Source organism: Wyeomyia smithii, chromosome 2 (genome assembly GCF_029784165.1).
Source record: "Wyeomyia smithii strain HCP4-BCI-WySm-NY-G18 chromosome 2, ASM2978416v1, whole genome shotgun sequence".
In the NCBI taxonomy this organism is placed as follows: Eukaryota; Metazoa; Arthropoda; class Insecta; order Diptera; family Culicidae; genus Wyeomyia; species Wyeomyia smithii.
Genome location: NC_073695.1, coordinates 202440503 through 202465350, shown reverse-complemented (window position 1 = coordinate 202465350; position 24848 = coordinate 202440503). Strand labels below are relative to the sequence as shown.

General features: G+C 39.2%; 1 protein-coding gene and 1 long non-coding RNA gene across 4 annotated transcripts in view; one reads left to right on the top strand and one right to left on the bottom strand.

Moving 5' to 3' along the window:
* The window catches only part of LOC129721297 (protein CBFA2T2), a 203501-nt gene extending 185293 nt beyond the window's left edge, over positions 1-18208 (top strand). For 2 of the 3 annotated variants that reach the window (XM_055673722.1, XM_055673721.1), the window contains 6 exons: positions 8478-8644; positions 8734-8908; positions 15646-16065; positions 16127-16306; positions 16374-16481; positions 16560-18208. In XM_055673722.1, the coding sequence (XP_055529697.1) occupies positions 8478-8644; positions 8734-8908; positions 15646-16065; positions 16127-16306; positions 16374-16481; positions 16560-16703 (1194 nt within the window). In that variant the 3' untranslated portion in view covers positions 16704-18208. The remainder of the gene's footprint in view (positions 1-8477; positions 8645-8733; positions 8909-15645; positions 16066-16126; positions 16307-16373; positions 16482-16559) is intronic. The other variant, XM_055673723.1, reaches the window with a different exon arrangement.
* On the bottom strand, positions 1229-24546 carry LOC129721298 (uncharacterized). Its single transcript, XR_008727383.1, has 6 exons — positions 24398-24546; positions 24272-24338; positions 24102-24213; positions 23849-24022; positions 1437-1561; positions 1229-1362 (listed from the first exon to the last, which is right to left on the bottom strand). It is a non-coding gene; the product is annotated as an uncharacterized LOC129721298 (long non-coding RNA).
* Positions 24547-24848: the final 302 nt, after the last annotated feature.

Here is a 24848-nt window from a genome sequence, read left to right as displayed (position 1 = left end):
AAACAAAAAATAGTCAAAACATAATTCAAAACTCATGAAACCATGAGATGGCCAAAACAAAAATAATTTCTCATAAAGTTTTAAACCACTCAAAGAATTCAAATAAAAGATCAAAAACAAAAAGGCTTCAACAGTTAGTTCAATATGGCTGAAAGCTTCTGTAGAAGCTGGAAATATAAAGAAAATTATACAAGTTAGAAGAGATTTAGAGAATAACAAATTCACAAAATTTAACTCTATATGCATAAAAACGTGTCGACAAGTAACCATTATAAACAGAAAATAAAAAAAAAAATTTTCAGTTTCAGTTTGACAAGTTCTGAGGAGAATAGGAAAATTCAAAAAATCAGCAGCATCAGGAAAAGGCGGAAAATAACTATCAAAAACCTATCTCAAACTTAACTCAAAAAACTTTAAAGTATCTCTTAAGAGAATAGCTTTTATACGTGACTACTTAGAGTTAGACTTCCGGTGAACATGTCAAGCGAGCAAAACACCCAATCGTAGACTAGAAAATTACAACGAAAATAAAACATTCTCGATGGCCGAACCGGTCACGGTCGGAAAATGAACACTAAGATGAAAGCAAAGTTGCAACGTTGTAGTGTGAATGGCAGGAATAAATATCAACTTCTTCATTTGAATGTTTTGAGGCTCTTAAAAGTACCAATGATATTTGACAACAGGAAAACTTGCAAGCTTTTTTAATTTATCGTCATTTTAGATTGCCGATGAACAGGCTTGGTATTCTCCTTAATATGTGAGAAGAATATAAGAAGAATATTCACCGTTTTTTTCTTGCCCAGAATAAGCGCTGCATATAGCAATTTTTTACACTACAATTTATTCTGTGTTTTAATGTGTTTCTGCTGCTCGCAAAAAAATTAACACTCTTTGCTGCTTACACCACAGTTGAGCGAAACAAGATTGGTGTATCACTTTACAGATAATACACCAAAGTACGCTGCAGTATTTACTGCTGAGAAAAATTCGAAAGCGTTCGAAGAGCAAACATGCGTGACGGGCGGCAGGATTTTTTTTTACAGTTTCATGAAAAGCAAACAATTTACTTTTCTCTATTGATATAAGACTCACAGTAAAAGCCCTGCATTGAACTCGGTTGTGTAGTTATTGAGCGTAATGTCCTTTCGTGTGAGAAAGCTTACAGCAATTTATTATCTGTCTGGAGCGATATTCCAGATTCCACTGCGGTATTCTTCGCATGCTCCTCAGGTATACACGATCCGCTGTTTTTTTTTTCAAGCCAGAGCGTCGCTGTGCCCCCTAGTGCAAGAGCAGTTGTTTTCGCAGTGGAAGATAATCTCTTACACAGTAGTGTTCCTTTGAGGAGAAAGCACAAACCTGCCGATAACATGTTATAATTTTAGTTTTCTTATTATTTTCACTGTAAGCAAGTAAAAACATATGTTACGTACCAATAAATGTCCAATAAATGTCCGGACATGTTTAGCAATGCTGTGCAGTGCGGTCTGCCGGTTTCCTTTGTTGGTGCGTCTGTTATATAAGGCTGGGATGGAATCAGCGTACACTGTTTCCAAAGCTGCAAAAACGTGATCGAAATTATTTTGACCCAGAAAAGCTAATTTCAGAACCGTAGTGCCATTTTGATCCAATAATTACTCTCCATTTTATAGAAGTTGCAATTTCGTGATTAGTCCTCTTAACAGTTGGAAGTGAATTCTTCTTTTTTCATTCTTGCATATAAAAATTCATCGTGTTTGGCAAAGGTGTAGCACATTTCATAAGAAACAATCTTGTTAATTATGCCAATCTTGTTAATTGTGCCTATTTAAATGAAATTTTCTGAAGTTTTCTCCTGACTGCCACTACAAATAAGTTTTTAACTTTAACGATATAACTTTGAGTAGGGATTTTCTACAATTTTTCAATGTTCGATAATATTATTTGCTATGACAAAACAAACAATTTCTTTGAAGAAAGTTTATTTCTATCTCACATATTTATCTGGTTGTTGATGATTTTTATTAAAACAGTGCATTAATTTACTAACAGATATCTTCAAAATCTGCAAATATCTGCAGACTAAACCATTGCCATATTAAAGCATAAGTAAAACATCAATCAATCTAGATATAGGCATTTGTCTCTCGCTGTCTCTTGTATATCTATCTGTAAGTAACATGGTGCATTATTTTAATATTAATCTTCAGAAACAAAATAAATATAAGAGAAAAAAACAAGCTTTTTTCGGTGAACTCGTGTGTTTTATTATACTGAAAAAAATTGCAGAACATTGAATAATTTTAGTAAATCGCTATAAAAATTTATATTGAAAAAATTATTTTTAGGGGCATGCCAAAAGAAACTTCAAAATAGTTCATTTGGCCGATAGAAATACGGTGTCGACAAAGTTGATTCTTGTAAAATGTGCAAAAACATTACTCAGCAAAGTGGATTTTTATGTGTAAAAAATGAGAAAAATCATATTCTCGTTTCTCTCTTTTCTTATAACTTCCATAAAATAAAGAATAATTAACAAAACAACTTGGCTGAAGACATTACGGCTCCAAAACCAATTTTTTTGAGTAAAAAGTAATTAGTGAGTAATTGTGCATTATTCAAGTATAAATCGTCAATAGCCAAAAAAATATGTGAGATAAAAATAAACTTTCTTCAAAGAAATTGTTTATTTTGTTTTAGCAAACAATATTGTAGAACATTGAAAAATTGTAGAAAATCACTACTAAAAGTTAACCAAAACTAAAATATTGAAAAAAAAAATCTTTATTTTTGCCTCTCTCCTAGAAAGGTATAGCAATCACTTGCAAAACCGAAAGTATAAAAGTGCTCCAAAGGGCCGAATGGCATATATCACTCGACTCAGCTCGACGAGCTGAGCATTTTCTGTATATGTGTGTGTATGTGTGTGTGTGTATGTACAGGTTTTTATTCTCACTCACTTTTCTCAGAGATGGCTGGACCGATTTTCATGAAATTAATTGCAAATGAAAGGTCTTGTTGCCCCATAAGACCCTATTGAATTTTATTGTAATCGGATTTTTAGTTTAGAGCAATGAGCAATGAATTCTATGGAGTCGCGAGCAATTTTCGATACGAAACCAAGTTGTCTCGTCGCTCTAGCGATTATGTTGGTACGATGTAGATTGAATGTAAGTTTGGTATCCAATAAAACTCCGAGGGCACTAACGCGGTCAACTCTTGTTAGGTCCCCGTGGCTCTGTGGTTAGCGATGTCGATCGGCTAGCTCTCCCACACGGCTGTGATATCGGGTTCGATTCCCGATCGAGTCGAGGATCTTTTCGAGCTGGAAATTTTCTCGACTCAGCACTGGGGCAGTTGGTTGATCGAGACCGCTATTTGCCAGGCTAAGCGTGTGATATTGTTTGTAAGATTTATTTTAAACCTCTGCGATGCACCAAGCCGTAAGTTTTTTTTTAAGAATAATTTATGGTCAATCCGATCAAACGCTGCTTTTAAATCTGTGTAGATTACGTCGATTTGAGCTTTTTGTTCGATGTGCGATATGCAAGTCGACGTTAAGTCAAGCAAGTACGTACTTACTGAGCGACCAGGCATAAAACACGGTTTTATGCCTGGTTCACTAGCAATATAACTCTTAGTGCGTAAGGCAGTATCCATAAATTACGTAACGCTATGAGGGGGGAGGGGGGGGGGGTATCCTTTAGCGTTACTTTTTGTTACACAGGGGTGGGGAGGAGATAAGTTCAGCGTTACGTAACAAAAAAAATCACAGGAGGGTTGTGTGTAAAGCCACGACCGCAAGGATGAAGTAGAATACTTTTACATGAAAACCCGGCTGCTTTCGTGCCAGTCATTTTTTAATTTGTTGTTCAATTCAATATCGGATAATATACCAATCACATCTTGGCGTTATCGCTGGCAGTGCGAATAAAGTATTCCTTGTGATAAACAGTGAAAAGCTGATTTAACATTCAAAACTAGACGGCTCACGTGTTGTCGAAATGAGTCAACTTTTCATTGAATGCATTTACTAGTGCCCGCTATCGCACAGAGACTGCATTTCACTAAAGTGCCTCACTGCATCAGCTGCTATCGATGCTAAACCCGCTGCAACTGCTACGCTATCCGTAGCCATGCTAATGTTTTGGCCGCTATACGCTGCTATTGGTATCCGCTATTCCTACATCAGCTGAGACAGCTGCTATCAATGCTGAGATCCGCTGCAACTAGTGCACTATCGATTGCCATGCCACAGCTGTGGCCGATATCCGGCTGGTATCCACTGCACTGCTACTGCTGCTGCTAAGGGAAGACTGCTGTTGTCGCTGTCTAGAACTATTATGAGCGGCTTCGACTGAAACAGGCTCTTATATAGGGATGAAAAACCTATCGATAGTAGTAGGAAATCATCGATAACTATCGATAGCCATTTCAGTCGATAATTCCCATCCTTACCTTCTACAGACAAATAGCAAATTTAAAATGGCAAGGTCTATGATTCTGTCGACCGTGCTTGGGAAGCAATCATATTAACGACTAATCAGATCAGTCGAATTATTCGCTTCAACAAGGATTGACCATTCTCAATTATGTAGTAGCTTGTCATGATTTGGACTTGATAATTTTTGAATTTTAATTATGCGAAAAAATATTTTTTATGCTGATAATGAAAGCTTTTCGGATGTTGTGCTCATGACTGAAGGAAAAGATAATTTAGTTCGTTCTGAGACACGGAGATGAAACCAAATATATATCTGTTCCAAATTTCTTGAAAGTGTAAATTGATTTAAAAGAAAATATTAACTCTTCAATTAGGTTTTCATTCCATCCTGAAAAGGACAATTTGTTGTTTAATTCAATGTTTGATAAGATGCCGATCACATCTTTGCGTTATCACTGGCAGTGCGAATAAAGTATTCCTTGGGGGAAATAAACACTGGAAAGTTTTCCACATACTTAGATTTTGTTGCCGAGAACTCAACAGCTGACATTTGGTTAAAATTTCGCCAAGCTCCATCACCTGTTGGGAAGTTTGCCGAGATAAATTAAGTGTGCAGAACGTTCTTTTCATTGGATGCATTTGCTAGTGTGCCTGCTATCGCTCAGAGACAGCATTTCACTAAAATGCCACACTGCATCAGCTGGCCCTGCTTATATAGATGCTGAGACCAACGTCAACCGCTGCGCTATCCCCGTTGCCACAGTAGTGGACGCTTCCGTTGCCATTGGTATCCGCTGCCCTGCATCACCTGGTCCTGCTATCGATGCTGAGACGCGCTCCGCTATCCTTTGCCATACCACAGCTGTGGCCGACGGCCACTGGCCGTTGTCCGCTGCACTGCTACGGGAGGACTGCTGTTGTTGCAGTCTAGAATTAAAATGAGCGGCTTCGGGTGAAACAGGCTCTTATATAGGCAAAATAGCACATTTCAAATGGCAAGGTCTATGATTCTGTCGACCGTGCTTGGGAAGCAATCATATAACGACTAATCAGAGGCCGAAGTTTTCGTTTTGACAAGGCTTGACTATTTTCAATAGTACAATAGTTTGAAAAATAAAACTACAATTATCTGCACTTGGGAAGAATCTTAGAAGATTTTCCAATCTATTGCTGCAAGAACGAAGGAAATCCATTGAATACTAACTGATTTATTAGCATTTGAAATTGGACATATTTTTCACTTTTTTCGGTTTTAGATTTTCATTTCACATCCCTATGTAGCCGAACTTCCTGAGAGAAGTATTATACTTCAAAATCTCTGGAGAGACTCTCCAAAAACGAGCATTTTTATCAAGGAAATCCTTCTTCAGCGTTACGTAATTTTCATGGAGGGGTAGATGTTGGCGTTACGTTTCGTTACATATGGGGGGGTGGGGGTCCAAAAATCAGGTTTTTTGCGTTACGTAATTTATGGATGTCGCCTATGCTCTTAGGCATAGTACGTAGACATAGTACAACGTACTCACAATTATTTCGAATAATTTTGATGCAGCAGAAAGACTAGTGATGGCACGGTAGTTCCTAACGTTTCGGCGGTCCCTGTTTTTAAATATCGGGAACATGTAAGAATGTTTCCAAACTGTGGGAATCTTGCCTTGCTCGATAATTCGTTATAAATATGGCAAAGGGGTTCGGCTAAAGCGTGTACACAACGACTTTTTATAACTGCCGGGATTCCGTCGGGTTCTGCAGAGTACGAGTGTTTTAATTTATTTTTGCAGCAGCTTTTATCATGTCAGAAGAGATGTGAAATAAATCCAGGTCTACCAAATCGACAGGAACAGACTCAGCAGCAGCCTCAGCATCGAGATCAGATGTGGTATTATCAGCGAACACAGAAGCAAAAAATTGTGCAAATATTACACACGTGTCAGAAACGGATTTAGATTCTAAACCATCGAGGCATACGTTTGTGGGCATTGTAGTAAATTTTCGTTTAGAATTTACGGAACTCCAAAAATCTCTGGGATTTCTTCGAAGGAAGGGGGTGTAAATTCTATAACATGGAGAATAATTCATGGAGCAACTTTACTGAAGACACTGTGGCTCCATTGGTGGAAAATACTAAAAAATACGAGAGAAACAAACATAAAAAAAAACATTATTCAGTTTACGAACTAATTTCATTTTTGTCATATGACTTACATTTAAAATTTTAGTAAAGCGGGCAATGTATGCAGTTTGCGAGGATGCGAAAATGAACGGGAATAGAAGGTGTGACTTTTGAGCTTAGAAAATTTTTTCCCTCGTCCAGACGGGACTCGAACCCGCAATCTAATTTTTTCTAAGCCTAAAAGTCACACCTTCTATTCCCGTTCATTTTCGCATCCTCGCAAACTGCATACATTGCCCGCTTTACTAAAATATTATTCAGCTTTTTCAAATCCGTGACAAAACCATGATGTTTATGAGCTGTATGAATATTTTTTCAAATGTAATATATCGTTTAGTCGAAATTAAAATTACCATTAAGATGTTCAAGCATTTAAGCTCAATATATTTCTCAATTCATTACATTTTATCGCTATTGTACTCTTTACATTTTATCGCAGGAAATAGAATGGATAAGCTTGAAAAAGTATATTTATGTAATAATGTGTAAATATTTTAGTAAGTTTAAATTGATTTTTTAATTGGTTTATATTTTTACGCAATTTTGCCCGACCCAATTGTGTCAACACAAAAATGAGTGATTACGAGAACAACTGCTCATTCAAAGTTTCTAAGAGTGAAAACGGTAAAATAATCTTATGTGTTGTTATTTCAAACCATACTCAAGTATTTAAGCTACTTCAAGGTTATGTAATCAGCTTTTTGCACTGCATTAGGTGAAAAAGCTCGATAAAAGATTTTTTTACTAAACTACAGCTATTGTGCTGTTGTGTGTGAACCGAAAAAGCTGAACGAAGGGGGAGAAATACAATTCATTGACTTCACAAGAGAAGTCTTTTGTGAAGATTAAAATGATTCTATTTTTGTTTGGCTACTTACAACTTTCATCAAAAAATTTTTTACATCATTTTTTGCAATCCAAATCAATGTCATTTTTAACTAAACTTTGAAATCCTAAATCATTGTTCAATTTAAATTCGCATACAATGCGACTATCAGGAACCTACTCAAACGACAACAACAAGAAGCAACCAAACTTTCGGAAGAAAGCATTTCGATTCGCCCTGTTACGCTTGTGACTGACGAGACGAATGCAGTCCATTGAAATCCAGATGATAAACTATCCTCTGTACACGACGCTGGTGGCTATTTGATCGCAAGAACCAGTTTCCACCCCAGGACACCGACCGGTGCATATCCGAAGCACAGCTTGCCACCTACCGGTAACGATTTCTACGATGTGTTGGCGGTGTGGTGGCGAAATATAAAAAGCGATCGGTGGGTGATTTTTCTTCACTCTCCAGCGTTCACTTAGCGCAGCGCGTTCTTATCCTCCCGCTCGGGTGGGAATGGAAATTGTTTTTCCTGTATGAGCAACGGCATGCACAGAATGTTTAGACTTCCTCCTGCCAGTTAGCCCTTCCGGTATTTCAATCTTTTGGCAACAGCAGACGCGTCCACTTAGAAGCTCAGAAATGGGGGAGTGAGGTCCCAACAGACGTTCGGTTCCGATGTTATTTCGAAAGCACAGCAGGCAAAGCGGCAACCGACAGCAATAGGGAGAGAGAAAGAGAGAGACAAAAAACGAGAATGCATGTGCTGTTTTTAAGTGCCATTCTTTGTTCCAGCCAAGCTTTTGTTTCACATGTGTGCGAAATATTTGGTATCCGGGAAAAGTTGGGCAGCATAGAATTAGCTTTGACAGCACTTCATCATTATCGTGTACCAGCTGGTTTTGGTCTATAGTTTTTTTTGCACTCCAACCACTCGCACCACAACTCTGGCGAATAGTGATGCGTATCAGTGGGAGTGTATGTGGAGCGTTCTTGGAACTGATTGGATCCAAAATGTTTATTGGATATTTTCGTTTTGTTTGCAGACTCCCTCCCAGTATGTCCGATCGAACGAGACCAGTGTGATGGAATACGTTCAGAACCTAGCCGATACCGCCGACATCTTCCTATCGCACGAAGGATTTGGCTCCTCGACACCGATCCCGACACCTGCCATCAACGGACTGAGCCTGAAACGACGCGCCTCCGATAAGTACGCCATTTCCCTCTTTTGCCATTCCGAATCCAACCAGAGATGGGTCTTAAATTCTTACGCCTGTTTGCATTTTCTCGTCCCGACAGCTTATACGATACTCATCCTGCGGGTCCGCCCGAATGGGGCGATTATATACTGCCGCCATCGAAACGTCCACATCCGTCGCTTCTGCTGGCATCCGGGACACCACAGCTCTATCCCACGCATCCGGCACTGTTCGAGTACCAGAACGGGGCACTGCATCCACATTCCGACGGACTGGTGAGTAGACAAGGTGTACAGCGTTGGCACTTAAGCGATGCGGAACGCTTTACTCGTACAGCATGCTTTCAGTAATGTTTCAGTTTTTTAGTTATCATATCAGTTTTGTTGGTGTTTCCGTGGATAGCGAAATTTCTTTTTATTTAATCTGAAAACGACAAAATGTAATGCCTTTGAGTAAATCTAACCTTCAATTATGGTTTGAATCTGTAAATAATATATTTCAAGAGTCAACTAACATCTACTCAAGTCAACAGGTCAATCTTCTTAGGTTTAAATTCAAATTGTTCCTCATGAAACACCATTCTCTCTCTACTTTTCAAAAGCCGATGAGGCAAAGTGTTGTTGGATAGCACTTTTACACAAAAAAAAAATGTTTTCTTGATGTTGAACTCTCCAAATTCCTTGACATCTTAGCCCAGTACGTGGTACTCCATCTCTGGCACGTTGACGTTTAATCAGGATCAATGATATGTTTTCCTCCGAATATGTTTTGATCGTTCCTAAACGGCAATCTCCGTCTTACACTACCTACCAGTCAGTTCCCCTTGTTGGCCGTTGGCATTTGTTGTAAAATGTGTTACCTTCTTTTCGTTGAGTGATTTCCAACTTTTAACTTCTGGTTTTATTCTGTGCTGTCAGGCTGTTCGAACTCAAATGACTTTAGATCTCCATTCTCCTGTCGTACTCTACCTAGTGTCGACTTATTCTCCAAGATAATATGTATATTAAAGAAATAACAAGACACTCATCGTTAAGCAAATTTAAAAGACTCTCGAACTTAACCTTGTTAGCCTGTGCCCCAATTCGGAACTACATGGTTGATAAAACCAATATCTGTTTAGGGATTGGTACTCCATACCTGGTATAGAGTTGAGAGATAACTTCCGAACTAGTTGAACCTTTGATTATGCTGAGCTTTCAGGTGCAGCCACAGACAGACGTCCAAGTAAGAACAAAATTGATCGAAAATTCCGTGTAAAATTTCAAGGAGAATAAATCACTTGTATACTAGCGCCGCCTGGTGACCTTATCGCTACAATACATTTTTTTTCGCTGGTGTATGAGGCTGGCGTCACTGGTAGCGCTATCTGGTTACGAATTGCTACTACAAAAATCTTTACACAAGTTTGGAACTCAGCTTGGACGTCTGTCTGCGGTTTAGCATTGCAAAAGCGGCAGTTATCGGTGATAAAGAGCAGGACAGTGTAAAATAAGGAGTCCCGTAATGCTGCGTAGCTTTTCCCTTGTACTTAGTTCGCTTTTAATGGCGGATGTGGAGGTACCCAGAAGCAGTTCGAGTCCAATGAATTGCTGGGTATATTCTTGTCTTGCTAGGCTGTCGGAAAGTTCATTTCCCGCGATTCCGCAGTGACCTGGTACCCAACGTAGCAAATCTTCGTTGAGGCGGGAAAGTTCCCTGAGTGTTGCACTGCACTTCCAGGCTAGTCTGGTAGGGTTGATATTTGTTGACACTCTTGAGTAAAAGTGAAAAAAAGCATCAATAAACGTTATTTTTTTACAATCCTTTCAGAGTTCTCCTTTCCCGCTTTTTGCATGGAAATGAACTGTCAAAAAAACCTAAGTATATTCAAAAAAACCTAAGTATATACTGGTCTGAAGACACATTTGGCGGACTTTAATGCCAGTAGTGTAGCCTAAGAAAAGATTCAAATTCTTGCATTTCTTTAGTTGCGCTTAGACATATCGTAGCACAGATGTATATTGCATATAATCCTGCTTGAAAAACGGTTGGCCACTTGTCCAAAGAGATAGTAGCCTTCATACCGTAGATTCCTGATCCAATATGGGATCCGATTTTTCAACCATCCGTGTAGAAACGGATGGTGTCCGATGGAAAACTTTGTATGGAACGTCTATGTTGGGCTTCCATACAGTCAAAGACTGTTGTTACTGAAGGTGTTAGCTTGAATTCCCTTAGGATTCTGAGATGATCCGTTAGGTCATCTTCGAGCATCGCTGTATTTCTTCGCCGCCTTAGTGCGCCTTGCTCTGACTCCTTCTTCACATGGAGATGTAGAGTCAGTAGGCTGAGCATGGCTTCCATGGCTGCAGTCGGCGTTGTGCTCAGGGCACTGGTTACTTAAAGACAGACCAATCGATAAATTATGGTAAGTTTCGCCTGGGCTGTCGTTTCATGTACCTTGTGCCACCCCAGCCCCTGTGGCTGCGTAGGTTATACGAGGCCGAGCAATAGTAATGTAAGAAAAGAGCGCTAATTGTAATTTTAGCCCACAGGTCTTGCCGAACAGTGTACTGCAAGCCCAGATAGCTGATGTTGCCTTCTTGATATCTTAGTCTAGTTCAGGAATCCAGTTCAGCTTCTTATCTAGAATGGTTTCAAGATATGTGGTTTCGTTGGTAAAGGGTTCGCTTGGTAAAGGGTATAATGTTTTAGTGAAGATAATGTTCAGCTCTTCTTCTGACACCACTGAAGACTTTGTCATCCGCATAACCAATGACTTCGTAGCCTAGCAGCGATAGCTTGGTTAGGAGAACGTCTGCCACCAATGACCATAACATTGGAGAGAAAAGCCCGTGAGGACTCCCTTTCACTGTCTGTACTGTGACATACGTATCTCCCAATGCAGCTGCTCGAAAACATTGCTTAAATCCAGCTCATTTTAGTATTGTGGACTCCTTTACTTTGTAGAGCCGTATAAATTGATGCAAAGATCGTGTTATCGGAAGCTCCCTCAATATCAAGAAAAGCGCAGACCGCTATCTTTACATTCAAGTGGTTTCTCGATCTTCGTCACTAGGCAATGCAAAGCGGTTTTAGTATATTTACTTTGTCGATAAGCATATTGATGCTTATGCAAGGGTAACTTCTTCAGAAACTCGCTATGGATAAAGTTGACCGTTTTTTTTCCACCAACTTAAGAAAAGTTGAAGTTAGACTTATAGGTCTGAAGGCTTTGGGCAATGTTTGTTTTTGCCCGGCTTTGGTATAGGCATCAGCTTAACGTTCCGCCAGATGACCGGGATATGTCCTAGAGTAAAGCTTGCTCTAAAAAGCCTGATAAGTTTCCGATTTTTGCAAAAAGATTGTTAAAATGCCATCTGGACCTGGTGATTTCATAGGCTCGAACGAGCTTAGTGCCCAGTTGATAAAAGTCTCCGTGAACAGTCGACGAGCGAGCACTGCGGAGTCACGTAACGTCGTGCGTCTGGATCCGAGGCTCTGTAGTTCTCTAACGTTCGATTCGGAGGTCACTGTCGAGCTAAGGAAATGAATGTTAAGAACATCCACTTGTTTTTTGGCTGTGACAGTCATACTTCCATTTTACTTTTTCAATTGCTCAAGACCATTCGTATGATCTTTGGACATCGCTTTTTGCAGTCGCATTGCCTCAGGCAGAGTTTGAATGTCTTCACGTAATCAAACCCTAAACCCTATTTGGCTTTGCGTAGCTCAGCGTTGTATTTTGTGAGGGATAATCTATAGGCTTCCCAGTTGGTCGTGATTTTAGACCTGTTAAACAAGCGTCTAGCTTACCGACGAAGGATGCTGAGAGTTTTGTTAAACCAGGGCACATCACGACAGACTGTCCGTCGGTGCACTTGAAAGCGTACCGAATGTTAATTTGGAACATCTATTTCGAAAATTCGTTACCTGAGCAGATCGCAAAGTAGATGAAATTGGCTACGGTCAGTTACCTTTTGCAGCGTTCTCTAATATTTCCTTGAACAGCATACTAGCAAACGATAGGATCACAGCAAACGGTGTAGCGCAACTGAAGATCAGAATTTGCATTTAAAGTAATTGAGAACGCAATCTTTGTGCACTTGGATTATGATATCACCATGACATTCTATCTCCAGCAAAAAGGATTCGGATTCAATGTTTTTAGTAAACATCCAAACCGGACACTGAATCACAATTTATGGGCCAAAAGCATCCCCGGACGTTGTACAATGGGATTTTTACGAAGTACTAAAAGTGAAGTTTTATGAAGATACTGGTCGATATTCTAGTTAAAATTCGTTTCTGTTGATAAATCCGTAAAACAGCCTATGATCTGGCTGAAGTTCTTTGCTGCTGCGGATAAAAAAACTAAGGTTGTAGTGAACAGAGTGTCCAAAATACGATAATTGGTGAAAGTTGCGGATTTCCTCAAAATAAATTGAAACAATTTTTTTACTAATTTCCTTAAGGATGTCATAAATAGTGACGGTGCTAAAGAATTTTCTTTTAATAACATGGTTCCGAGATAAATCCGTTCAGATATAAACTGACTCGAGCTCTATTTCGCCAATTGGATGATATTAAAGGGTGTTACGGTCGAAAATGGGTCAACTTCATTTTACCGTGTTATTTTTATCGTGTATAAAAAATCCTGGACACCCATCATTTTCAAGATAAGTGTGTTTGGTATAACGTCTTTTGTTTGATTTTGACATTTACTCGTAAGTTGTGAAAGTGGCGAGAAACTGGCAACAAGGCTGATTGTTTGTAAGCGTTTTTATCTCCACGTAATTCCTTCATTACAAGTGTGTTTTGCGCGAAAATAAATGGTGAAATCAACTAAAATTACTAGTGTTGTTGTTCCAAATAACAGAACTATCGGAATATGCAGCCTTAGGAGGATTTCGTGCGAGATAAGTGATACCTATTATTTATTTAGATTTTTTTCTGTTCGAGTTGTTTGCGTTGGCATACTATATGCTCAATTGCAATTGTTTTTTGACATGTAGGCGGCGTTGTATTTCTTTGCTTTGATCATCGACGTGTAGAGGTAGAATAATACAGATCTGTTTCGTATGTATTTTTGGTTGAAGGTAGAGGAAAAATAAACTAATTATTACTAAAATGCCTATAAATAAACAGAGGATGTCTTGTTCATACGATTGCGTCACTTAGCACATATTTTTAGAGTTTCGGGTTTATGTTTCGGAGAACATTGGACTTTGTTCGCGTTGGTCTTATTTGACAATGTTCAACTAAGAGGTGAAGGCCCTTTAGGTTGGCTGACTAAAGATTGCTACTAATGAAAGTTACGTCAAACCGGTGGATAAAATTAAGCGTATAACTAAATTATCAAGAGTCTAAACTCTACGTATTCATTCACCCACAACCACAAAACATAAGACAGTAAAAAGGCTATATAAATTCTAAAAATTCAACTGATAAAATACAAATTAAACTAAAAAGTCGGTAAATCACAATAGCTTCAGCTCTTCGTAGCTCTCAAAATTCATACCTATAATATAATCAACTATCGACCCGCAACATCTAACAGATGTATCCCAGGGTCTCCCTTTCCTACTAAAATTTCCCATCTCACGTAACATTTATGAGGGCACGTAGAGTTTTCTGCGGTCCTCTTAAGTAAATGTTGGACTAACATTCCTTTTCCGTTCCCCAACAGTTGCAAGGACGTGGCCAGGGCGGTAACAATTCTCTGGAGACATCTGACCTTTGTTTAGCAACATTTGATTAGATCCCAAATTTCATGTTGCTGCTCACAAACGAGGGTAATTTGTTCTCGTGAACAGAGTATTGTTGCTGACACCACCCACGAAGTTGTGCAGCTGTTTATGCTATGTTATGATATGCTACTCTTAAGTTGTGAAAATGGCGTCGAAGCAAGAGAGAATTTTGCTCGCGCATCACGAAAATTCGAACTACTCACACGCCGACTTGGCAAAATTGTTGAATGTGGCCAAATCAATCGTCAGCAACGAAATGTAAGTGTTTGGAAAACGTTTGTTGACTGTTAGGAAGACAGTATCGGGAGGAAATCGACATCCGAAGGGCGCGAAAACGACGAAAACGAGTGGCCAGCAGTTTCAAGCGAAATCTCAACCTTTCCGTCCGAGATGTAGATGTGGGAGTATCGTGACGATAAGCAAAACAAGTCGACCAGACAACGATCGAAAAGATTATAATATGGTAAATGGAAAAGGAAAGGTGACAGAGATTTTCTAGCACATTAAAACTTCGAAGTTTGCAAAGAAATATCTCACGTGACAGGCCATCTGTTCCTGTGGTTTGAAGAGCATCGTTTCTAACGCGAAAAGTTCCGTCAACCAGGAAATTTATGTCCGGGAGTGCCTGAAAAACGTGTGTTGCCTTTTTTCAAGCAATACAGTTGTTCCGTTCTGTTTTGGCCGGATCTGGCATCTTGCCATTACGGAAAAACGGAACCCTCCAAAAATACTAGGCTACCGTGAGCGGAACCTCAAAAAACACGAAAAACAGTTGTCAACGAAATGCAGTTTAAGGCTAACTGGTGTTTTACGGCGATCGAAAAGTCACCAAGAAGGCTGATGGAAGGAGCCAAGAGAAAGGTCCCATAACTCGCATTCGCTAAAAAGGAAGCTTGAATCAATATTTTTCTTTATTCTGTACAAATTAAACTCGAAAGAAACATGATTAGATTTTGTTAATGAAAAACTGACCGATTTACCCATATTTCTGTTTGATCAACCGCAACACCCTTTACTGTCCTATGCACTTGAAATCGTTTCGTCTACCAACGTTTTGTCTGCTCAACTTGAATTAGTTGAATTTCAACTCAACTTCTCGCAAAATTATTATATTGCGAAGTAGTTTCGATAAGCAGAACCAGAATGTAATCGGTTTACTGTTTTTATAAGCTTCAAGTAGAAAAAAATCTTGTTCCAAGAAAGTGAACACTACAGCAAACATATTTCACTTGTTAAAAAAAGATTATTCTATTAAATGTTACTATTTTATCTCACCCCTCCAGCATTCCATTCACCGAGACGATCGGGACTTGCGGGGACCGTCCAGCGAAGCCCACCGGCCAACAAGGATTCCACCGGGTGGAGGCAGCGGTGGTGCTACTGGTGGTAGTAGCGGGGGTAGTGCCAGCAGCATTGGAGCCGTTGCATCTGCGAACAGTATTGGCTCTGGTAACGCCGTCAGCAGTATCGGCGCGGCTGCTGGAGGAACCAGCGGAGAGGAAGAGTGGAAAAACATTCACACCATGCTAACCTGCATTTCGGCAATGGTCGAAAAGACCAAACGCGCCATCTCGATCCTGCAACAGCGGGGCATCGAAACGCACGCCCGCGACCATCAAGATAATTCGATAGCGGACATGAAACGCCAGACGGAGGAGAAGATTGCCGAGTTCCGGCGCAGTGCGGAAGAGTCTGTGAACCAGGTTAGTCTACTGTATGCATTTATCGTGTTCAATTGCATATTAACTTAACTATGATCAACAGGTCAAACGTCAAGCAGTTATTGAAATTCAGCGGGCAGTGGCAGCCGCGGAAGCAAGAACCATTGAAATGTTCGCCCAGGAGAGGCTGAAGATGGAGAAAATGTTCACGGACATTCACCGCGGGAACGCGGATCCCGATCCGGACGGCTCGACAGGGGGAAGCCAGAACGTTAGTACTCTTGTAATGGCGCCAATACACTCACGCAGATGACGGTGAGACTAACTACTGCTACTACTGTCTGTTGCAGGCTTGCTGGAACTGCGGTCGGAAGGCGAACGAAACCTGTTCCGGGTGCAATCTGGCCCGGTACTGCGGATCATTTTGCCAGCACAAGGACTGGGATCAGCATCATCAGGCAAGGATATCGGTTCCCTGGAAAAGTTTGATATATTACTAAAACCCAGTTAACGAATGTATCCCTTCCATACTGCAGGTCTGCGGTACATCCCGAGCGGAAAACGCCTTCCAAAAACACGCGGCCAGCGCAAGAGCGGCTTTATCTTCCCGTTCCACGACTCCACAGCAGTCCCAAAGTAACAACAGTACAGCAAATGGAACGACGGCCGCTGCAAAATGACGGACTAAACCATTGAAACCGAAAAAGAAGTATCTATGCTAGTCAAATCGTTCAGCACCACACACATACACCACATACAGAAACACACACACACAAAGCTGTTCCTCTATCAACAAGATAGTCGAAAACAAACCATTTCTTATTTTGAGGTAGAACTTAGAAGCTGCATCCTACTAGTACTATTAAGTTGTGTACAACCGTAAGCTTACGACTGGGACCACAACGGCTCAGTCAGATCGATCGTTATGAAAATTCTGTTTCGAATGGGGAGAATAACGAAACATGACCATTTAAATGCTAGCGAGCCTCATTTTCGACGGTGAATAGATATATAGACTTTCAAAACAGTGCAATAGCAATTTTAGATGTAATAAAAACCGCCGACCGATTGATCAAACCTAGTTGAGAGCTAGTAATTTTAAATAAAATAACTAGATGTAAAGTTGAAACACGGAAAAAGCTTTTCTCTAGCAAGTTTGTCAATTTACTCCTAGAACACAGCGTACTGCGAAATATCAGTCAGTAGAAAGCTGATGGTGGTGGAATAATACACTCCCAGTATTGCGTTTTTCAGACATCTCCAACCAACCGGCATTTACAAAGCACGTGTTCTCAGTCATACTGCGCCGAATCCTGGTCTGTGTCTCCCCATCATCATCAAAAACCGAAAGCACGTGCTTGCTCTCTCTCTCTCTCTATCTTGTGTTTGAGTAGATTCACATAAATACTACAATAGCCAAGTTGACGGTCAGTCAGTTAGTCAGTAGTTGTAATAAATCAGCACACGTACACGAAGTTTCCTTTCATCACAATAGTAGTAGATACGTAGTTATACTTTAAGACCATGCACTTTATGGGTACCAAAACAAAGTTGAATCTTACAAAGAAACCACAATTTTGAGGCTACTAAACCCTTAGACAGCGTCTCCAAAGATTGATAAGTGGTCTGTTTGTGTAACATTAAGCTTTCGACTCTAGACGGTACGTAACAGAAAGATCTACTCACCAGTTCACCCCTCTTAGTAAGGCATCCATGTAAGGACCTACCTAGTAGTTACTATCGCAAGTTGTTGACTAATTTATTGCCCACTTAGTTGATATTGATCTGAAAACCAAACCTGCGCATGATTTAATCACACGCATAAAAACGTACGACTGCATTAGCGCGTGCAATCCAAAGCAAAGAAAAACGTTCGAATTGTGTAGAACAAATTTCGAATCTCTAGCGAAAGAGTCAGTAGAACAAATATAGATCATCTCTTACCCTACAGGACAAACGCGGAATCCCAACGGTGGACTCACTGTAAATAAAATCGAATTTAGACTCTCCCCCACCCAGTCGGGATCGGGATTAACAAGAATATTAGCAAGCACACACATACACATTCTCACTCACCCCACAACCTGCATCCCGAATCAAGCTAACTTATGAAACTGATTAACTCTTGCAAAAACTAGACAACAGAACAGAAATAAAGTCTCATTTGTTTGTACAACCGAAAAAACTTTCGTTACTGTAAAATTCCGAAAAACAATTTTGAGAAACTCCACAAGCTGTTGTAATAGTTCTTAGCTAACTAAATCATGCTAACCTGTACTGAAGAATGGACATGTTTCGTGATTCTTATGTATGGTTAAAATATTCTAACGTTCTTCCTCCTCTTTTTCTATTTGACAGCATTATTTTCTTACAAATCAACAGTGTAACTCAAATCATATTTTATGTTTTAAGCTGTTCCACAAGCATACACGATTTGTGTACCACTACTGGGAAGCAACTTCAAACTTGTATTCCTTTTATTGGTTCGCGCAGTGCTACTACTTCTTGTTAAATTAGGCTTTTTTCATTTTATATATTTTTTTGTAAGTGGTCCCCGTGGCTCTGTTTTCTTTTTTTGACGTAGAACCACGTTTTTTTTAGCCTACCACATAGGGATGTAAATGGAAAAACTATTAACGAAAAGGGGACGAAATATGACCCTTTTTAAATGCTTATAAATCAGTTTGTTTTCAACCGATTTCCTTCATTTTTGCAGCAATCGTTCCGAAAATTATACACGCATCCACCCAAATGTAGAAAATTGCTGATTGATTATGCAAACTATTGTACTATTGATAATTGTCAAGCCTTGTTTAAAGGAAAATTACGTCCTCTGATTGGTCGTTATATGATTGCTTCCCAAGCACGGTCGACAGAATCATATACCTTGCAATTGAAAACATGCTATTTGGCCTATATAAGAGCCTGTTTCAGCCGAAGCCGCTCACAATAGTTCTGGACAGCGACAAGTTGTCAATAGCAGTCGTCCTTCCTTAGCAGCAGCACTAGCCCTGTGGTTGGTCACCTCGTCTCAGGAGCAGCGCGGTTCTTCTCAGCGTGCCTCGCCAGACTGCCATTATTCCCCCACTATTGGGGCAGCATAAATATCGTCATCAACAAATCCAATTTTGAACAGCAAAATGCCTTTTTTCAAGGCAAATAAACAAGTCATTGAAAGTTAATAATTTTTGACAACGCACAGTGGGGCAAATTGGTCCGTTGGCGCGACAAAACCTCATAAATCCTTAACAGTTGTTTTCACAGTGTTCATATTTTCGGCAATGTTGTTCACCATAAAAACATCTTCTTGAAAAATGTATTCAGGCAGCTTTAATTTTTTTTCTACAGATGGCGCTGACATCTATCTTATGAATAAATGGTGCTAGCCATTTTGTTTCTTCGGGAAAGTTGTTCATATCATCAATTGACATGAAGTTGTCGAACATATTACAACTGTAGGACTGACCGTTAACGAGATAAAATTATTTTCATTATTCATAAACCAAAATTCCAGTATTTAATTATAACTGGGACTTAAGTACATATATTTCAATTTCAGATATATTCGAGCTCTCGAGTCATCATGAAATGAATTATTAAAGGTTCGTAGTTGCCTTTGTATAGTTTTTTGTCAACCTATGATGTGTCATCATATTTGATAAAGAATATAAAATATAATGTTAATGTTATTGTTTGTGATAAAATGTTTCAAATAGGAACATTGTTTAATTAAAGATTAGTTGGTCATGTTCCCTTTCTAAGAGTTCCTCTTGTTTAATTTTATACCATTTAATCCTCTAGTGCCCAAATTAATTTCTAAACAGACTTCGGTAAAATCACTATAAACCATTATAAACACTTTTCAAGTATTTATTGAAGCTTTTCGGGACTTCGACTGAAGCCCGCCAAATGGCGGCCTTGAGCACTAGAGGGTTAACATGAATACTAAACGCTTACTTTTGTTTAAAACACTGTTCACCCAATAACAAACTGTTCCCTAATCATTTCCGAGGGGTCTTAATACTACTGGACATCAGTTTCGAAAGACCCCCCAACATTATCATGGTCGTGTTGCATACACCGGCATTCAGCAATGCCTATTGTAGGAAAAACATCGATACGGACACTGCTGAATGACGATTTTTTACATGAATTGACATGAAAACAATCGTTGCGAAAACTCGAATTACTCGGTAAGTCGCAACTAGTAGCAGCTGATTTTTGGTTTAGTACTAGCCAATACCTTGTATTTTAGTACAATAATAGTGTCATAGCAAAACAACGTTTCATATTGCCGAAAATGAAGAAAAAAAAAACAAAAAAACTTGTTTTACATACTATGCCTCCTTCGAACCTATTTTCAACAAAACTGTCTTAATATCACATTTCTTATTCGTTTATACTCTGTTTTATGAGGATCATATGAGTTAGCTAATTAATTTCTAAGTATTTGCATGCCCTACTGGAAAATATCTAAGAAATTTTTTTCTTCCATTTTACATGCCTTGTAAATCCTCACTTCTACAATATTATAGCACATTTTCTAAATTATTTTTCAAAGTGAATTATCATGATTTCTAGTCGATAACATGTCTACTGCAAGTAGAAAATAAAATGAGGCATGAAAACTGAATTTCATTTTTTTTAGTTTTGTCGCGACTTTTCTGGGTTCTGCCCCACAGTGCAACGTAAGCAAGCATTCTGTGCGGATTCTAGCAGTTACATCTGTCGCGGTCGTCTAATTTACAGAAGGTGAAATAGCTTCCACAGTCCATGTTGTCCGTGTATCTTAACTCCCCCACTGTTGGGGCAGCGCAAAAGTTGCGATCAGTAACCGATTTTGAACAGCAAAATGGTTATAGGTCGGTTGATTTTCAACCGATTTTCTTAATTCTTGCAGCAATCGATTGGAAAATCATACACGCATCTGCCCAAATGCAGAAAAATGTTGTTTGATTCTACGAACTATTGCTTATCGATATGTTTCGTTGGATTCATCACCGCTTAATTCAACAGAAATAAAATACTATTGCACTATTGAAAATTGTCAAACCTTGTTGACATAAAAATAACGTCCCCTGATTGTTCGCTTGCTTGCTGTGTGTGTGTATGATATGGTATGATGTATGTATGGTATGATGGTATGATGTATGTATGGTATGATGATATCAGTTGAATTCAATACTGGCACAACTCAAAATTTTTCAGTTTTGAGTTTTTGATGGCAAACGATGCCAAATACTATAAAGTTTCATCTCACAAAGACCCGTTTCAAAACTCACAATATTTCCAGAAATATAAGTAGATGTGCTCTTATTGCAAAAATCGAAATAATCCCTAAAAAGACAGAAAAATGAGGTTACAATTCTCATAACTTGTTCATTACATACACATGATAGACCCAAACAAGTTCAATAAAAATGGAAAGTCTTAAAGTTGGAGTTTTTCACGAAAATGAAAAAAGGAATTTTTGACGCAAATTTTCAAACGTGTTTTTCTCGAAACTATGAATTTTGAGTTGTGCCAGTATTGAATTCAACTGACGATATGGTATGATGTGTGTGTGTATGATATGATATGTGTGTGTGTGCGTGTGTCTGTATGATATGGTATGATGTGTGTGTGTCTGTATGATATGGTATGATGTGTGTGTGTCTATGATATGGTATGATTTGTGTGTGTGCTGTGTATGGTTTTTAAGGTGGAAGTGCGTCGAAGCCATAAATGGCCGACTTTAAGACACCACGTGGTCAACTTCGAATTTTCAAATGCTCACCACTCGGTAATAGTCAATGCATCACTTGTAAAAACATATCATCATGTTTGTTATGGTGATAAAAACATAGAATAGTGTTTTCATAGATAACACATTAACTATTCCCGAGTCTAGTTAAGCTGAAAATTCGTAGTTGACCACGTGGTGGCTTCTACACACTACCACCTTAACTCGGCACGTTCTGATAACTGCTAAATCCGGTTCACGAAATTCACAACCTTTCATTATTATACATTGTAACTCATTACCCAAGTAAAAATATCGGTTTTATCAAAGTTTTATAGCGCTATAAATCTTTGATAAACCCAGTTGTGTTACTAGGGTAATGAAACACTCAATGCATTTGTTAATAGTGTACGTAGTTCTACGTCATTTATGCGGTCGTGTCTTGGATACAACCTCCTACTTTTTTTTTGTTAGGGAATTAGGATTACGTTGTCAATTGATGTGAGCTTTCGTAATATATCTCAGTCAATTGCTATATGTGTCCCTTTGCAAAATACAATGACCACTATTGTTGTGACTGATCAGGTACCTGCACCGACATGCTTCCAGTCAGGTAAAAAATGGTTTATGAAGCTAATCACCTTTCCAGGATTCAAAGACCAAATCTCTTTGGGCTGTAAGAAGCCACTGCCAAGAAGCCTTGATCTGCGTTTAAATAATGCACCACAACTGCAAAGCAGATGTTCCGATGTCTCGCGTTCCGTATTACAAAAGCGACAGATATCATCCTGAACCCGGCCAATGGCCTTCAAATGATATCTACTCGAACAGTGCCCCGCTAGGCCGACATATGTACAAAGAGCTCTTTTGTTGAGCTCTAGGAGCTTTTTTGAATGGTTTTCGTTTGGTGTTATAAACCTTTTAGATTGGGAACACTTTTTGACATCCAACCAAAATTGGTTATCACTTTTTGTTTCTCCCAGCGTTTAAGCTCCATTTCCACTGCACAGTGTGATATACCGCCGAAAGGTTCTGGGCCGATAAACTGTGAGTTAGATCCTTGTTTTGCAAGTTCGTCTACCCTTTCATTCCCACCAATCCCACAATGTCCTGGAACCCAATACAAATTTACTGAGTTTGTTTGACACAGCTGTCGCAACGTGAGAATACATTCCCAAACAATCTTGGATGTACATTTATAAGCATCAAGTGCTCAAGGATCGCAAAAATCTCTGCTTGAAACACCGTTGGCCAGTGTCCCATTGCCACTGAAACATTAATTCCAGGGCCGAAGATTCCGGCACCAGTTTTTGTACCTACTTTTGAGCCATCTATGAAAAATATCGTTGAACCGGGACGGACATCAGGAACTTCGACTTCCTAGTCTGTACGCGAGGTTTCGCATACCTTGTAGGGAAAATCATGATTATCCTGAGGTGCCATCCAGTCTCCATTAATACTCATCACTGGCCCTCTTTTGGAAAAGTCCAGTATAGTCAGGTGACCCCCAAGATCACCTGACAAGATAGTTTTTGTTCGTTTGAGCCTCAATGCACTCTTTTCTGCTTCTAGTTGCACGTACTCGTACAACGGCAACAGTTGAAGAATTGCATCAAGAGCACCCCATGCTGCTCATTGCTCCTGTTATAGCAATGCACGCAAGTCGTTGAACTTTATCTAGCTTTGTTCTGGCGGTGGATTCTTTGGTTTTCAGCCAACATACTAACAAAGCGTAGGTCAGTTTTGGACGTATAATCGATGTGAATATCCACATCACCATTTTTGGTCTCAAGCCCCACTTCCTTCCAACGGTTTCGGAGCACAACCATAATGCATTACATAGTCAAGTGTTGATTGCATAGTCAAGATGTGCATTCCAGTTTAGCTTGGCATCAAGGATAACTCCTAAGTATTTAACATGTTCACTGAATGGAATTTCTACTCCTCCAAGCTTGAGAGTTTTTAGATTGAATTTCCTCTTTCTAGTTAAAGGTTCGATTACAAAGGATTAATGCTGAGACCCTCCTTTATACACCAAGACTGGGTATACCTCAGAGCCTCCTGCATTCTTTCCGAAACTATGTTGTCAAACTTTCCTCTTACCAAGATGACTATGGGTCATTCCATATGAAGTGTACATGCCACTTGGACACGACCTTCACAGATTTTGCTCAAAGTTGGGAGAATTATTCATCTACTGTCTCTTTGGAAAAATCCCAATTGTTCGGATAGAATCGAACCACTTTTTTGCAGCAGTGTTGATTTGCACAGCTCAAACTAGAAGAGAATTTATTTACAGAAGTTTGACCATTAGTGTTATTTTTAGTTTCCATTTTAAATATTTTCTAAAGCTTACAATAAATAGTTTCGCCTATATTTTCCTTTTTGCACGCCACAAGTTCCTCTACCAATTTGCGATCTTCCAAATTGCCTATCTCAGCGCACTGTTTTTGCCTGCTATTCGAATCCTGTTATAGTGCACTAATTAATCACTGGTTTTTATTTCAATTATTTCGGTTTACTTACGATCGTTTGGGTTTTTTTCTATTTTAATCTCTTCTTTTCAGGTTACATACAACAGGTGCTGCGGTCGCTGTGGGTAAGTACACGCGTTTGTTATTATGTATCTTCTAATATTTTCTATCTACTTACAGGTGAATAAATCTTCGACTACTATTAACTATGTCTTCCGAACTACTTCTGCTTTGCAAACTAATGTGTTTTAATTTTAATTTGCACTAATAATTCGCAATATAAATTTGGAAATCTCTAAACTTTCTCACTCACTAATGAAAACTGGTTGTTTATCTTCCTCCCTATTGTTCAAATCTCGCTGTCAGGCAGCTGCCAATCTAGAGGGTACATTCCGTCTTGCCGTCGGCGCTTACACCGTCGGGCCGCACTGTGGGCGCAACACCAATTTTGGTATCGATTGGAATACCCCCCGCTCTCTAGGACCCTCCTCATTATTGCAAAGTCACGCAATTTTTGTCAAAAATTTCTTTTTTCTTTTTCTTTCAATTCATAGACGCAAAATCTTCGAAAAATACTGATAGATGATTTTTAAAGAAAATAAACCAAGGAACCCAGAAAAATGTAAATT